The sequence below is a fragment of the Pleurodeles waltl genome, chromosome 10, assembly GCF_031143425.1.
Source record: "Pleurodeles waltl isolate 20211129_DDA chromosome 10, aPleWal1.hap1.20221129, whole genome shotgun sequence".
Lineage (NCBI taxonomy): Eukaryota > Metazoa > Chordata > Amphibia > Caudata > Salamandridae > Pleurodeles > Pleurodeles waltl.
This window is the reverse complement of record NC_090449.1, coordinates 926,728,794-926,746,899: the sequence shown is the minus strand read 5'-3', so window position 1 is coordinate 926,746,899 and position 18,106 is coordinate 926,728,794. Positions and strand designations below refer to the sequence as shown.

Here is an 18,106-nt window from a genome sequence, read left to right as displayed (position 1 = left end):
CCTGAATCGCAATATCCAATCTCATATGAGAACGATCCACCGCAGCAACAGAAGCCGTAGCTACTGCGGTTTTGGCTGTTTTAGCAGCCAAAGTATTTCCTACAGCATGTACTCCAACATGTTGATGGCCCAGTGTATGTACTACATGAGCATCTGGTAGCTTATTGTTTAGATTAGCCACCCTCCCCCACAGAATTCTTTGTTTTATGGTGTTCCCCTCTGAGTCTCTGAACTCGTTCAACCACCAATGATTAAGATAATCATTGTAGGACTGGATACAATAGTACGAATCACACATAATCACTGTGAGCTGTTCTGGATCTGTATGTTCCAGTGTCAAAATAAGAGCTTTGAGCTCAGCCAACTGAGCGGTGCAGTCCCCCAGGGTCTGTGTGTAGGTATATTGAGGGTGAATATATCATCTTTCATCACTCTGCTCACAGCTGGGCAAGCGGATAAGTATTGATGTTTTGTACCTACAGCTAATTGTACTGAACCATCAGTGGAAATGACAGTTTGGTACCTGTCAAGTGGCAGGATGTTAGTAGGTGTGGGATACTCCTGTTTGTACTGGAGAAATTCTTGTGTTTGCAGTTTTAGATAAAACAAATTGTCAGCATCAGTGGCAGTCAGGGAGGTTGCCCATTGAATCCAACGTGGATGTATTGCTTTAGTGTTAGGGATGCTCGCTTTGGTGACAGCCTCTCAGGCTGGTAGTGGGGTTAACAACAATAATGCGTTTTCTTTGGGCAATTGGCCTCCCCTTAATCACTGCCATCTGTACAGCAGTAAACAAACATTCTGTAGGTGCAAAGCGTTGTTCTTTGTTGGAGTCTATATGTGATTTGTGTGCTACGGGCACCGTGTTGCCCTCCTTAAAGGTGACATAGGTGAACCCGATGGCACCAGCAATTATTCTAATGACCAAATTTGTTTTGTTGTTACAAGTTTGTAAGTGTTTTGGTTCTAGCATTTCTTGCTGCAATCCTCTACGGATGTGTGTGTGTTCAACTGTCCAGTGTCTGCTTGAGAAATCTGGGTGAATTAAATCATAGAGTGGTTTAATGTGTTGTGCATAATCTAGAATGTAAGTCCTGAACAAAAGTTAAAGAAACCAAGTAGTGACTATATTTTCTTGATGGTATTTGGTGGTTGAAGTTGAGCACATTTTTCTAAAAAAATTCAGGGCCAGGCTCTTGCCCTTATTTGATAGCTCGTATCCCAGGAACAATACACTGAGAAAGGCTATTTTAGTTTTCTTTAAATTAAATTTGTAGCCAAGGGCTGTGAACCCTAAAATGATCCGATCGACCCTGGCAAGATGAATGTTGAGTTTGTGATCTGTGAGATAGATGTCATCCACTTAGGACAATGCCTCTGGGTTAATAGCATGCAATATTGATGTTGCACGGGCCTAGGACAACCCAGGGCTGTTCTTATAGCCCAGGGGCAAACAGCAAAAACATTTTTGTGGGCCAAAGGAGAATGCACTCAAGACCCGACTTTCATGGACTAAATTTTGGCAGTAAAATACGATGGAAATATCCAAGGTTATTTTGTATTTTTTGTGCACTATGTTGTTAATTAGTGCAGTGCTATTTGCATTTTGTATGGCGTATGTGCGTGGGTAATTTTTTAGGTGTCTGTAATCTAAGACTGTTTTATATGAATGGTCTGGTTTTGCAATGTGGAATAACGGGTTATTTATTGCAGAGACGCAGGGCTCTATTGCTCCCTGGTACTCGAGTTGAGTGAGGACCTCTCTAACCGGAGCATTAGCCTTATGTTTAACAGGATATTGGGGCTGAGGCTGTGGTGTAGACCTGATAGGTAATACATGGTAGAGAAAACCCTTATCCCACTCTACATGGTTCAGGTATAACACGGGTGCCTGTGCCAAAGCCCAGTCAACAGCGTAGGCTTCTTTTACTGCATGCGAAACCAGAACTGTCAATAGGATATCACAATTAAGTTCTTCCCCAAAAATTACACTAATAGTGTGCTCTATGTCTCCCTCAATTTGAATACTTAAATCACAAAACCTGTCGGGTGGGAGAACGGGCCCATCCGCGTTCTTGATTACAAGAAAGTCATCAGTTGCTGTCACATTCATATAATCTTTCAGACTCTGGTGACATATCATCACTTCTGCCACGCTGTCCAGCAGGGTCACTGCCCATGTCCTGTTGCTCAGCAATGTTCTCAAGTTTGCTGGCATATTTGACTAAAATCGCTGCCACACTCTTCTTTTTGAATTGTGGCTTTTGTTGTGGGAATTTTTCCTCTTTTTTGTCTGAGAAACGCTGTGAGTCTTTATTCTGTTTCACGTAGACAGCACGTTGCTCTGACTGCCCCACTCTCTCACTCCGTCTATCCGGCATTTCCTGAAAGGTACTAGAGGGATGTGTATCAGTATACCTTTCAGGGGCCTTTTGGAAATAATATTCTGTAGTTGACAACATTACCGCTTCTCCTATAATGTTACTTAACATTATTGAGGAGACTGTGTTGAAGTTCCACATCAGTTTCATCCTCAAACCTAGGGCTGGAGCAGCCTGTGCTCATTTTGAACTGTTTTAACACTTCTGGTAAGCTGGCAAGTGTCCGGGTACCATACATTATAGCATAGATTGCAGCAAAATCTTTACCCATGTGGTGCAGTCATCCACTGAGGTTCTGGTAAGCTGGCAAGTGTTGGGGTACCATACATTATAGCATAGATGGCAGCAAAATCTTTACCCATGTGGTGCAGTCATCCACTGAGGTAACCATTCCGAATGGCAAGCACATTGTGAGAATTCTTTGTTTATCTTGGGCACCCATATGGGGAAACAATGTTTCCAGCTGGTTAGTTTTTTGTGCTATACAGAACAGAGTCTTTTTACGTTCCGTGGGAGCCTTGTCCATGATAGAATCTACTGTTTGTGGGTTATTCCCAGTAATGGCCAATTGGTGACCAGCTGGTGCAGCTCGTGCTGGGGTGGTATTCAAAGTTCGCATAGAGCATTGTACCAGTCGTCTGTAAAGTCATACTAGGTCATTAAAAAATGTGCTTACATCAACTAATTGTATTGCCTGCATGTCAAAATGTGGTGTATAGGTGGCAAACATGGGCCACGTTGGTCCGTCATTACTTAAGGGACCTAATCTCACAAGTTGTATTACTTGTGGTAGGGTGCCATTGAACCAATTTTGATGTTCTTGATAGGAAAGCGGTATTTCTAAATACTGGTAAGCCTGGTACCATTGCGGTACGTTCACTATTCTATATGTGTAAAATTCAATTTTTGTGCCATCTTCTTCAGGAAAGGTGACCCAGGAATAGAATGTTTCTGTTTGGTAAGCTTCATGAGCTTCCAGGATAAATGTGATATCCCCGCCCTCATCTATTAAGCCATGGGCTATCAATTGTTGGTTTAATGTGTGTCTGTAATTTTCCGGAAAGTTTATGTCATTAACCATGTTGAATAATGTAGATAGAGAAGGAACACTAGAGCTTGAACAGCCTACAGCCTAGTTAGGTGCTCCCTATTCAGCTGAGGAGGATTATCCCTTAGACCATGGACGTCTCCATATAATGGTACTTAGGGTACCTGCTATGTGTGAAACAAAGATACTCTGAATATCTGTAAATTGGTGTCAAAACACCATCGTTTGTGGCTCCATGTCGTAGTTGGACTCTCACTCCTAATCAAGACTGCTGGTTTAGGGATGACAGCACTTTTGTTTGTAGGTGACTGAGTCACTCCTTCAACAAGTCGCAACTGTCGGGCCAACCCTCCCGGCTCACAAGCACTACCTCACCAAAACTCAGTAAGCAAAGGTGATTTCTGGCAGCCTCATGCATGAACTCTAAATTAGACCTCTCAGGAAAGTTGTGGTTTTCAATATATTTATTGAAAAGAGTGCAATCTAGGATAAAATGCATGTGCTGCAATGATTTGGATAATGCACATTAATAGAAGCAGAATTGTGAAGATGAGAGTTGTGAATAGAACTCCATCTTACAATTGACGTGAGATATAAAATTCCTAACCAAGAAAGCCTAATTCTCCACCCTAGTGAGAGCTAGGTATGCTAAACCTAGTCTGCCAGTACCATGTCCATGAGAAGAGACCCCTAACACTTGTTACCTTGGTTTGAGGTCTCTAGGTCAGACTCTGGGGTGACACAAAAGCTCAGTTCTGCAGCAAGATGCCATGCAGCATAGATGGCATCTGGAAGGAACCCCTCTAATGACCATGTCGTTGCGAGGTGTATTTATAGAGGTCATGTGGGATCCCTGAAACACCTATATTCCTAAACAACTGATAATGTGGCAGACTTGTTGTTGGCAATTGCATAAACAATCCCTAACAAGTGCACAGGATGTTCCTATCACACACAAGTGGGAAAGGGACATAATGCTAATACATATATGTATCACTGATACAGATGCCTTCTCAGAATGGCACTGATAATAAAAATCAAAGCATTTCTTATAAAATGTAAACACTGGTGAAATCTGAAAGAAATAATAAAATAAATGAAATAAAACAGAGCAAGCTAAGTAGGTAAAAGGTCACTAAGTGACGGGGGCACAGGCCTGCAACTCTAAGCAGACTCCTGTTTCCCAAGGGCAATCTAAAATGGATTTACCACACCTGCCATAATGCCCTTTAAAGGTGATGGGTTCATAAGCTGGCAAGTACAGCACGGCCAGATGATCTGCCTTTTAAAGATGGTGAGGTTAGACTTTAACAGGTACCGCAGGGCCAGCCATAATGCATTTTTAAGAGAATGAGTTTATAAACTAACAGGTACAGCAGTGCCAGCCGTGATGCCTTTTAAAGATGGTGGGTTCATAAACTGGCAGGTACAGCCATGCCAGCCATGATGCCTTTTAAAGATGGTGGGGTTATAAGCTTTTCTGGTGGATGGGGCAAACTAATAATTATAGTATTGTCAGTCATGTAGATGGTTTCAAAGAAGTGGATGGAAATGCATTTTGTTTTTGCATTGCTTTAGCTATTACCACTGTGCAAAGCTCTCCAACCACAGTGTTCAAAATGAATCGTATCAGACATTCATTTTGATTAACTCTGCGACTGTTTCAAAGTTCTTTCACTTAACCAGGAGAACTGGGCAATATGTAACTGAAAGTCTGTCCTCCTATTGTTCATATGCAAATCAGAAATATATATCTACTACTGCTTTACAAAATTCAAAAAATCTAAATCAAGACATGTCTAAAAGTTCAGCTGAAGGGAGTCCATAGCTTGAGACTTTATACATAAAGAGATGTCCCCTTAATCATTCATTTTGTTGATGGGTGTAAAGACATCGCTACTATAAAAAAAAAAGATCTGATCTAAAACAAGCCATATGAACATGTAGTTTTGATACAGGTGTCCTAAAAATAATTGCCATCTTCTATAATCAAGTTTATTACTGTGTTGTCTTGTGTGTTCATAATACATGCATCCAAATCCTCCACATGTACATTGCTGCCCAGAAACACAGTGGTATACTTTGGGAAGAAGAACTGGGAGGAGGTTCTTAGTGGCTTGCAGGAATGGAACAACCAGGAAATGTCTGACACAGTTGAACTCTGCACTGATTTCTGATCTAAGCATGGGCCTTAAAATTAGATCACTGTTTGATATGTGAAAGTTCTGAGTTACCAAAGCTGTGCAGGTGTTATTAGTATGTCCCAGGCAAAGATAAGAAGAGACTGTATAGTTCTGTAGTCAGAGACGTGTTGGAAGGAATAACCAGGAGGATGTTGATGCACTGTTACAGGAAAAGAGCTTGACCACAGTAATCACATATATGCAGGGTGATTGAAGTCCGATGCTTCAAATTAAGAGCAGGTGGTATTAACATGTAAGTGGTGCATACAATCTTGAATGAAGTATCACTCCGAGCATTTACCGCTCTTTTTCACTTTTCGGCATACTGGTCTTGTCTCTGGGTCTGTGCAATACTAGCAGGCAGACATGGCACAGTGCTTTAGAATTGGCTTTGTGGAATATTAAAATACTAGTAGGATACCTTTTCAGGCAATATTACATCACTATACAGAGTGCTCCATGTTGATTGGTGGATTGTAGGAGGCTGGCCTGGTTTGTAGTGGGTGCCTTGGGTGCTTACACCTTATACTAGGTCCAGTTATCCCTTATTAGTGAAGTCGTAGTGTTTTAGCAGCTTAGGCTGATAGAGGTAGCTATAGCAGAGCAGCTTAGGCTGAACTAGGAAACATGCAAAGCTCATGCAATACCACTTATACTTACACAGTACATATACACAGGTAAAGACAATACTCAGTGTTGCCAAAAATAAAGGTAGTTTATTTGGGTGACACAGTACCAAAAATATCTTAGAGGCAATACTCCTTCTGGAGGTAAGTATTTTACACAATATATACACTAGACACCAAAATAAGGTAAATAATTAGACATAGGATAGTGCAAACAATAGGAAATGCTATAGAATGCAATGGGAGAAAATAGGTCTGGGGCAACACAAACCACATACTAAGAAAGTGGAATGCGAATAACGAATTCCCCCCTAGACAAGTGTAGTGTTTGCAGAATCATTGGAGAGTAAGAATACAGTAAAGGTAAGTAAATAACCCCACCCCAGAAAAGCAGGAATAAAGTACTGCAAGTTTCCTTATGACACACTACACCTCATGATTGGGATTTTGCAGTAACCATCCAAGTCTGCAAACAACAACTTCTGGATTCCTGGACCTGAAGACCTGCAAAAGAAGGGGACCAAGTCCAGAAGTCAAAAGACGTCCCAGGAAGGGCAGGAGCCCCTACCAACCCAGAAGAGAGTGCAAAAGAAGAGTCCCTGGTTGGATGAAGACTGCAGGAATGCACCCTATGAAGAAGCCAGCGGGTCCTGCATGATGCAGAAGATGTCCCACGACGTGAAGATGGATGCAGACGTGATTTCGTGTTGGAAGTCACCAACAAGCCTTGGTTATGACAAATATGTGTTTTGCATCAAAATGGCACTGGCTGGACCCAGGAAGGACCTGGGGGCCTCAACTCTGTGTGAGGAGAAAGAGGGGGCTGTCAGCACTTTAGAGAGCCCTCAGGATGCCAGACAGCACCCACAGGAGTCCCAGGACATGGGGACAAAAGAGGTGCAAATGCAGTTGGTGCAGCACAACAAAGGAAGGTCCCACGCTGCCGGAGAACAACTCAGCGAGTTAAGTGTCATAGGATGGAGTGCTGGGGACCTGGGCCATGCTTTTCATGAAGGAAATTTGGAAATAGTGCAAAGAAGCCTCAGGAGGTGAAGAAGACGCAGTACACAGGGGTACTGTCACTCTTGGGGAAGGCAAGGTCTTACCTCCTCCAAATTGCATCAGCAGGACCTCAGGACAGTCTATGTCGATGGGGTGCACCCTCTGTGTCCTTAGGAGCATGCTCGTCGCTGTGAGAGGAGTCCAAGGGTACCGGTCGTCATTTTGGAAGGTGCCTGCATGAGCAGGGGAGTGACTCCATCACCCCACTGGAGATTTCTTTGGTCCTTCTGGTGCAGGATGAAGACAGGGAGTCCCAAAACCATGCACACCATGGAAACTGTTGCAGTTGCTGGCTGGAGCTGAAGTTGCAGAGAAAACGTATCCCTTGTAGATACTTTGTTGCTGTTACAGTGGTTCCTGGAGCAGGCTGCGGTTGATCTGAGGTCAGAGGATGAAATAGTAGTTGCAGAGGATTCCTGAAGGAAACTTGCAAGCAGAATCTCAAGAGAACCCACAGGAGAGACCCTAAATAGCCCTGAGAGGGGGATAGGCTACCTTATCAGGTAAGGACCTATCAGGAGGGGTCTCTGACGTCACCTGCTGGCACTGGCTACTCAGAGCCCTCCAGAGTGCCCCCACACCTTGCAAAGCAAGATGGCTGGAGTCTGGGACACACTGGAGGAGCTCTGGGCACCACCCGTAGGGTGGTGATGGACAGGGGGGTGGTCACTCCCCTTTCCTTTGTCCAGTTTTGTGCCAGAGCAGGGGACAAGGGGTCCCTGAACTGTTGTAGACTGACTTATGCAAGGAGGGCACCAACTGTGCCCTTCAAAGCATTTCCAGAGGCTGGTGGAGGCTACCCCTCCCTTGCCTGTAACACCTATTTCCAAAAGGAGAGAGTGTAACACCCTGATCTCAGAGGAAATGTGCTGTTCTGCCTTCTTGGGACTGAGCTGTGCAGACCCCAGGAGGGCAGAACCCTTTCTGTGAGGTGGCAGTAGCTGTAGCTGCAGTGCAAGCCTCAGAGAACTGGTTTGGCAGCACTGGGGGTCCATAGTGGAGCCCCCAGGATGCATGGAATTGTCTCTTCAATACCAGATTTGGAATCAGGGGACTATTCCATGATCTTAGACATGTGACATGGCCATATTCTGAGTAACCATTGTGAAGCTTCATATAGGTATTGACCTATATGTAGTGCACACGTGTAATGGCGTCTCCGCACTCACAAAGTCTTGGCAAATGGCCCTGAACTACGTGGGGACACCTTTGCTAGTGCAAGAGTGCCCTCACACTTATTAACTTTGCACATAACCTTCACCAAGTGAAGGTTAGACATATAGGTGACTTATAAGTTACTTAAGTGCATTGAAAATGGCTGTGAAATAGTGTGTGCACTATTTCATGCAGGCTGCAATGGCAGGCCTGTGGAGGGGTTTGTCTGAGCTCCTTATGGGTGGCAAAAGAAATGTTGCAGCCCATAAGGATCTCCTGGAACCCCAATGCCCTGAGTACCTAGGTACCATATACTAGGGACTTATATGGGGGGGTCCAGTGTGCCAATTGAAATTGGTAAATGAAGTCATTAGCCTACAGTGACAAATTTAAAAGCAGAGAGAGCATAAGCACGGAGGTTCTGATTAGCAGAGCCTCAGTTACACAGTCAAGCACTACTGACAACACACACACTAGGCCACAAACTATGAGCACTGGGGTCCTGGCTAGCAGTATCCCAGTGAGACAGGCAAAACACACTGACATATACGTTTTTATCTATGAGCACTGGGGTCCTGGCTAGCAGGATCCCAGTGACACAGTAAAAACACACTGACACATACGTTTTTATCTATGAGCACTGGGGTCCTGGCTAGCAGGATCCCAGTGACACAGTAAAAACACACTGACACATACTCACAAATAGGCCAGAAGTGTGGGGAACCATGCTAGAAAGAGGCTACTTTCTCACATGGATAAATCTAAAAATCACAGTGATTGGTTACAAAATCTCTTGAAGCATAACATGCTTTATTTCTTATGCGTGCAATATGATTGGTTGTTATTATTTCTGTAAAGAGAGAAAGTGATATGATTCATCAGATTCAAACCATTCAGCAAGAAAGCCAGGGACTTCATTATTGTTTAGTCTAGTACTTCTGGGAGGGGGAAACGAACTTGCCAAAAAATTATATTATGTTTTTATTTTTCTGTAGGAGAGTGGGCTTTGTATGCATGTGCACCCTCCTTCAGAAATCTAATTTCTTTCCCTCGCTTTAAGTTACAACAGGAACTCCTAGCAATCAAGCAGCAGCAAGAACTCTTGGAGAAGGAGCAAAAGCTGGAGCAGCAGAGACAGGAACAGGAACAGGAAAGGCACCGGCGGGAACAACAGCTTCCTCACCTCAGAAGCAAAGATCGGGGCAAAGAACGTAAGAGATATTCAATTACAATGAAATCTTTCTGACAACTCTTTGACCTGTTCACCCAACTTTATGCAGCAAGTGGATTCAGGCTGAAAGTGTGAAAAGGCAACAATAGCTCCTTGTAACCAAGCCATGGGAAAGCATTAACAATCATTGGTCTGTGGGTATAATTATGATTGTGAATAGCTCTTTGAATACACAATTGGAGAGCATTTCGGAACATGGGGGAGATATATTGCTGCCGCACTTTGTTGCAAGAGAGAGAGAGAGCAGGACTGGTCCAAACCTACCGTGATGTGGGAATGTCCTGCTCTCTGACTAGCACTGATCCACAATAAGGCTTCCTGGCATGGTGTCTGCATGACGTGTAGCATTGGTTGTGCTCTGCAAGGGTACACTTCCAGTACAAAGTAGTATGCGTAGACAAAGTTTAAAACTTTTCTCACTTTGGATTTGTGCTATACAGTAGAGCGCAAATGCAAAGTTGGAACAGTTTGGAAAAATAAGCATTTGCAGTGCAATATGTCTTGCATGTTTCGAACAAGTAAATTGTCGTTTTTTGACAACAATGCCCACTAGCAAAAACAAAACAAAATGTGAGTGGAAAATGAGAAAAGGCGACTTAACAAAATAAAAGAAAGTTAGCTTTAAAAAATGAAACTTTGCAATTTTGTTTGTCCTGCTGGGAACGCCTTTGCTAATCACAAGCCTTCTGTTTGTGGGGCACTGCAAGTTAAAATAAAATAGTACCTCGATCATGTCGGGAGCAGTGGATGGACACTAATTAAGTTGAAATTAATTAGTGCTTGATCCCTGCTGCACAGAGAGGAACAGAAGTGATGCCAGTTGTGCCTTGGTGAATTACTGGGCTGTAAAGAAGAGTGCCTCGCAAACCAACAAATGGTGAGCGACAGGCGGCATCAAAGCCCTTTACTGAACACAAGAGTTTCTTGCATGGGTGTCGCATGCGCTAGAACATGCACTCGCAGGCTCAACCCTAAAAACTTTTCTCCTCTTTAACGCATGACTTAAATGGACGTTACTTTTGGCTCAAAACCCTGTCTACTATTGTTGGTAGACAGTGATTTGCATCAAAAACCATAGATGGGTGTATGAGAACACCCATGCACCACTCATTGAGCGCCCCCTTGGTACAAAGTAATGGAAAGCAGCAACTTTCCATCACAAACAAGGTTGCATGTGAAAGTAAGTTCCAAATAAACATTTTGTGCGGCTTTGTGATGCAACCCCGACTCAAAATGCTAGTAAATCTGCTCCATGCACTTTAAAGTTTTTACATGTCCATTAAAGCTTGGTGCTTTTACACAACATCATGCTTCCGCTTTTTACTGCCAGAGGTAAAATACAACATATGCAGTCTATTTTGTGTTGTCTTGCATTGACAAACTTTGATGACACTTCCAAGAATATTTGATTCATCGAGGATCATTGAAAAGAAATAATACCAAAAAATGCTAAATGAAGGGTAAGATTCATTCATGATACGCATTTGAAGTTGTATATAAAAAAAAGGAAGAGTCTGCATTTCATTCCGCGCAAACTAATTAAAAAAAAACAGATGTTTCATGACAATGCTAATTGTAAGCACATCTGAAAGATGCAGGGTAAATTTCAATCAAGTTTAGAAAAAAATCAGTGTCCCTTCTCTAGTACATACAAGGCGAGAGTGACACCTAGAAATCCTTGTCCTTTCAGTTTGATTCAGGTCCATTTACTTTTTTCAGGTTAATATTTAGTAATACATGCGAATTAATGGAATTGCCAGAATGCTTTCAGATGCCAGGACCGACTGAGACAGTGGAGGAAGAAGCTGCTTTTCAGACAGTGGAATAACAATAAGGGGAAACCTGAATTCGGAAATTGCAGAACTCAACGTTTTAACTTCTGCCTTTGAAATAAAATAATATGCTCAGCCGTGAGCAGGTACATATTCCCTTAGACATCTTTTTAAAGCAGTTTGGTAGTTAGAATAGTAAAGTTTGTAGCATTTTGTTTGATAATCATTTTTTTTTTACATTTACTGTGCGCTTTGGGTAGAGTATGGGGCTTTGTCTCGTCAATGCGGCTTCGTTAACGTTTATAACGGTTTTGTGAAAAATGCAGACAGAACTAACGCTGATTGAGCTAGAAAGCCACTAGAGGGCGGCAGACACAAAGAATTCTCTCAACGAAGTCCCCCTCTGACAAGCTCGACTATGATCCTTTTGGAATATCACCGAAGTTGCTCTACGCAAAAAAAAAAAAAATACTCGACAAATCCATTTTCAACATTTTGGCTGCTTCTTGTTAAAGGGATGAAGCAGAATTTTCTCCATTCCATATAACAGAAAAGTTTTTTACGCAAGGGTTAATTGGAGAACAATTCTTAAACTTTTTAAAAAAAATAAGTTATAGGCTATTTTTAGGAAAGAAATTTTAATCGACCAACACACCTTTAAAAAATGAAGCCACGTGCGTCGTTTTGCTACTTATGTAATAATTTAAAAAACGTATGACTGAGTTTTCTCACTCTCGCTCTTAGCTGACACATCAAAAGAGCACGAAATTGTTTATAGATGTCTTATAAGGAAAGTTGCAAAGGTAGCCTGAATGGTATTTGCTGCATGTTTGCCCTCCTGTAAAATGATCCTTTCTGTTTTATGCGAACACCAAGAATGGTGAAAATGGATTTGAGCTGTAATTTTTTAGATATTGTTCTTGAAATCTGTTTGGAAATAGAATGTTTATTGACAGTTGCATTGTAGTAGAAGCACAGACTGTTGATAATAAAAACAGCAACCACTGGCCAGCTTCCATATACTGTTTATGTATGTATGTAGTATGTATGTATGTATGTATGTATGTATGTATGTAGTATTTATAAAGCGCGTTCTGGCCAAAAGGCATCGAAGCGCTAACAAAAGGTGGGGGATGCGAGACGCTAAGCAGAAGGGGGGAATCGTGACCAGCAATTATCGCAGTTATTGATGCGATGAAAAAAAAAAAAACATTTGCACTGCTTCACTGCTTGTGTAGGAGAGAGTGGAGCAAATTTATTTGCACTAGGGCAAACACTGCCCACAATGATTTTGCACAAGTGTAGATCTGTTTACATAACTAGAAGCAGTAACACTAAACGCTCTCCACTTGTCACACATGAAAACATTCAATCCTTTTATTGTGTAACAGGCAAGCCTAGTGCAAACGCAATTTGCGCCCTTTTGAAATACTTATTCGGAGAGAAAACCTGTTTATGATAATCTCAGTTGCTCGTTTCACATGACTTGTGAACAACACGTGTTGCACGTAGTTTAACAATCCATTCCACCCGTGTTGTAATCTGTGTCTCCTTGTAGTATTGGCTAAAGCAAAGTCTGTATTACACAAGTAGCAGGAATGGTGTAAATTAAATCGCCCCGTCTTTTTTGCACCAGTGGAATGTTCCTGTAATATGTCCCAAGAAGTGCATGAACCGGAGATCTTCCAAGGAGGGTACGCTTCATTATGTAGAAAAAAACATGAGAATGTGCGGTGCAAAGTTAGAACCATGTACGGTTGCGTTTGCCATGCACACGTGGGTTTCGTTTGTGAATGTCGTGTATTAAAATCGGTGCATGCCACTAGTGCACAGAGCACAATTCATAGCAGACCTCAGACAGTACTGATAACTGCGTTCTGTTTTTTGTAATGGCCGTATTACAAGCCTTACCTCCGTGGCTTCATGGTCCAAGACTCCGCCTCATCAGGAAATGTGAGGGCATATTTACAAGCCCCTAGTGCCACCTTGCCCACATGGCGCAATTTTTCTTTTACTCTAAGGCGGCTTTCCCCCTGCGCTGCATTTATAAAGTGGAGCAATGCATCCATTGCACCACTTTGCAACCCATTGCCCCACATTATGCCTGCATCATAGGCAAGGGGGGACGTTCCGACGCAGGGAGCCACAAAAAAATGGTGCAGTGAAATTTACATTTCACTGTGCCATTTTTCCCGTCATTTTTGATGCCTGCTCAGAGCAGGTGTTAAAATGACACACCCATTTAATTCAGTGGGCCTCCCTGTGCTTTACTGCACTAGCGTCAACAATAGCCGGGCTGGAGAAATCTGAGCGGCAGTCACTGCCGCTCAGACCAATCCTGACGCTGCTTTTATGCTATGGGGAGCCTCTTCTGGTGTCCCAGCAAAGGCTTGGACACCAGAAGAGGATCAAGGCAGCGGGAGACGGCGACGGGAGACAGGCGGCGCAAGGTAAGTGGTTTCTTTTTTTTTTAAATAAAATGTTTCCCCGTTATTCATCCCCCCGTCCCCCTGCGCCCTCCTTGACATATGTGGTGGCCACTACTGCCCATTCCTCTTTTCTCGTACTTGCCAGTGCAGTCCACTGCACAAGTAAAAAAGGCGACCGTCTGCCGTAGTGGTCAGTCCTTAAAAATAGCCTGAGTCTAGGCAGAGGCAGTGCTGAGAGCTGATGCTTATTCCAAATGTGTGGAAGTTTTGTTCATGTTATTATTCATTTATATTTGTGTACGTAATAGTAGATTCTAGAAAAAAGTAATAATATAATATTGTAATGTCTATATGTTCCAGGAGCCGTCGCCAGCACAGAAGTCAAACAGAAACTTCAAGAGTTCCTGTTGAGCAAATGGGCGACAAAAGACCCTCCGACCAATGGAAAGAACCATTCCATGAGCCGCCACCCCAAGCTCTGGTACACGTATGTCTGGCTTTAAGAATTATTTCCCCTGTTAAAATCATTCCGTGGTCCCGAATCATTCCATGAGTAGGCAGCCTAAATTCTGTTACAGTATGTCAAATTTAAAAATTCCTTACTCTGTAAGAATCATTCTGTGACCAGGGACCAGTCCGTGAGCCGTGAGCCCAAGCTCTGGTACATGTGTCCAGTCTATAAAGATCCTCCCCCTGTTAGAACCAATTCACGAACCGCTACCTCAAGCTCCGGTACCTGTTTGTCCAATGTCAAAAAAAAATCGGCCTAAGCACTGGTACATGGATGTGCAGTGTTAAACCCCCTATGAGTCAGCGCCATTCCAAAAGCCGGGCTCCCAAACTCTAGGACCTGCATTTCCAGGTGTCAGCACCAACCAATGGTTTGGCGCCCAGGCTCTGGTACATAGGCCTCCAGTATTAAGAATTCCTTGGTAAGAATTCCTTCTCTGTTAGAACAATTCCATGGTCTGACATCCCATGCTTTGGTACTTGTAAAGCCAATATTAAAAAATAATTCCCCGGTTAGAACTATTGCATGAGCTGGCACCTGCAGTGCTGGTACAGGTATGTCCAACTTTAAAAAAAAATTCCCCTGCAACAACCATTCCATAGCCAGCACCACTTCATGAGCCAGCACCCTAAGGTCTAGTAAATATATGTTCAGTGTTAAGACTTCCTTCCCCTGCTACGGCCAGGCGCAATCCAGGAGCCCCAATACTCAGCTGTTCAATATGTATGTTGAATGTTAAAGGTTCCTCACCCGAGGAGGACCACTCTATAAGCCAGAACCATTGCATAAGAAAGCGCCCTCTGACTCTGGTACATGTATGCTCAAAATTATTTCCTTCCCCTATGAGAACCATTTTATGAGCAGTCCCTTTCCATAAGATGAAACTCAGAGCTTTAGTACAAGTATGTCTTATGTTACTTCCCCTGTGATAAACTGTCCATAGAAAAGAAAACGTAAACCCTGGCATATGTACACGCCACACTAAACATTCTTTTATGAGCCGATAACCAAAGCTCTGGTACACGTATGTCCAATGCTACACATTCCTTTTCCTGGCACCATTCCATGGCCTAGCACCCCAAGCTCTGCTGCATGTCCCATGTTACAGGTTACCTCGCTTTCAATTACCATTCCATCAGCAAGTACTGTTCTACGAACCTGGGCCTCAACTTCCGGGACCTGAGTCTCCAATGTTAAATATTTCTTACCATGTGATACATTTCTTGAGCCTTCATCAGACGCTCTTGTTCACATTTGCTCAATGTTAGATATCCCTTTCACTGAAAAAAACATTGCATGAGCAACACACCTCAGTTAACCCACACTAATAGCTCTTGTACACAATTGTTCAGTGTTAAATATTGCTTTGCCAGGTGTTCTGCAAGCTGTAAACATTCCATGACCCAGAACCACAGGGCCACTGTACATATGTCTTGCGTTATACATTCCCTCTTCAGCTGTAAACATTTTTTTTAAAGCACCCCATTCCCTGGTACGTGTGCGTTCAAAGTTATGCATTGCTTCCCTAGTGATGACCATTAGATGAGCTTCATCAATTCCATGAAGAGACACCTTAAACTGTCCTACATGTATTTCTAATGATAATATCCCTTTCAATCTTATAACTATTCCACAACATCTACCGATGAGTGGGAACCTCAAGATCTGGTACACGTATCTTTATGTTAAGACCTCCCCTGGAGTGATCATTCCATGATTCAGCATCACTTTCTCTGGAACACATATGTCCAGTGCTAAAAATTCCTTTCCTTGTGGCAACCATTCCATTACCCGATTACCCCATATTCTGCTGCATATGAGTCCAATGTTAAGATATGTTCCCCCCACAATAACCATTTCATGAGCCAGCACCATTCCATGAGTCAGTACCTCAAGCTCCTATGTTCTAATATAAATAATCTGTACCATGGGATAACCATTCCATGAGCCAGTACCTCAAGATTCCCTACTCCAATATAAATACACTGTATCACAGGATACCCATTTCATGAGCTGGCAGTATTCTGTGAGTCAGTAACGCAATCCCTCTTACTCCAATATAAATATTCGTTTCCGTGGGATAACCATTCCATGAACTGGCAGCATTCCATTATCCAGTACCTCAAGCTCCCTTACTCTAATATAAACATTCCGTACTATGGGATAACCATTCCATGAATTGGCAGCATTCCATGAGCCAGTACCTTAAACTCCATTATAAATATTCCTTTCCATTGGATAACCATTCCATGAGCTGACAACATTCCATGAGCCAGTAACTAAAGCTCCCTTACTGCAATATAAGTATTCTTTACCATGGGATAACAATTCCATGAGCTGACAACCCAAGTGCTGCTGCAATTATGTCCAGTGCTAAGGATTTCTTCACTTCTTATAACTATTCCATGCATTGGAACCTTTCTAAAAGCTGGTACCTCAAGCCCTAGAACCGACTTGTCCAAGGGTTTAATTTCTCTTGCGCCTTACAATGATTCGAGGAGCCTTTATACATACCCCCACTGTTAAACATCCCACCCCTGCGAGGTCAGATACAGTGCTTAAATTGTGCTTGTTGTTTCCGGTGCTGAGCACCGGCACTTATTTTTGAAGGCTGGGGCTTATTCTTCTGCGTCAAGCATTTGCTGCGAGCAAAAAACACATATGGGAACAACGGAGAAAGAGAAAAATGAAAAAGCGTCACAAAGGGAGAAAGCAGAAAACTGCCAGAGTGTGCTGAAGGGGCACGGAGTGGCTTTAAATGGATTGAAGAAGCCCGAGATGCCTTCAGGATTTTGCTGCCTCACTACTCTGTGCTCGCACATTTAAATGCAGCAGTTGTGTGTTTAAGAGGAGGGCTTCGGGCACCGGCACGTTTTTATTTACAAACTAAGCACTGGTCAGATATCTGCAGCAGACACAGTGTGAATGTCTTACAACCGGATCTGAAGATTGTGTTGACATGCCTTGAACAATAGAGCAGAGCACATAGTAATATAATAAAAATGGAGAAAAAAACCAGAATGCAGTAGTTCATATTTCAAACAGTTTGGCTCCTCAGAGCTATGCGTGAGGCGTTTTCGACTGAAAAAGTCTATTAACTCACTTTTGAAGGCTACTTTGTTCTAGTGTACCTTTTGATTTGCCTACTTAGATGTTGGCTCCAATGAATTTCCTTAGAGGAGGCAATCAGGCAGGGAAGTGGGATCTCCCAACATAAACATTCTGACATTATTTTGAACAGTGGTAACTAGGTCTTAGACCGGATACTTTGTTACAAATCACCATTGAGTGTTAAAAAATCATCTATTGCCACGAGGCTAGCACATTAATTCAGGTATTTACTGTGTCACAGACCTGAGCTGCAGAACACATGGACACAAGGATCTTGCATGTGGTCTTGTAATACAGAAAATGGTTCAAATTGTCAGGCAGACCCAAGGTGGTGATCTGTACATGCAGTTGGATTACTTGTGTTTTAAACATTTTACATTCCACAAGTTGACAATCTGAGGTTTAAGAGTTTATGCTTTGGACAACTCCTCTATGGCATGAATCCATGATCTTTATAATTTTGCGATTCCAAGTTAAGCTAAAAACGGAGAATGTCATTCTTTTGACAAAAGGAGCTGCAACATGATTAAATGACCGTTAACAGCTCTCACGTGTCTGTTCTACTGCAGCCTGGCTGTTGAGCCTAAATTATTGTGA

The 18,106-nt window shown here is 42.7% G+C and overlaps 1 protein-coding gene across 6 annotated transcripts in view; it reads left to right on the top strand.

Moving 5' to 3' along the window:
- Positions 1 to 18,106, top strand: part of LOC138262030 (histone deacetylase 9-like) — a 285,528-nt gene that overhangs the window by 135,664 nt on the left and 131,758 nt on the right. For 4 of the 6 annotated variants that reach the window (XM_069211699.1, XM_069211696.1, XM_069211698.1 and 1 more), the window contains exons 3-4: positions 9,516 to 9,666; positions 14,248 to 14,374. In XM_069211699.1, the coding sequence (XP_069067800.1) occupies positions 9,516 to 9,666; positions 14,248 to 14,374 (278 nt within the window). The remainder of the gene's footprint in view (positions 1 to 9,515; positions 9,667 to 14,247; positions 14,375 to 18,106) is intronic. The other 2 variants (XM_069211697.1, XM_069211695.1) reach the window with 1 other exon arrangement.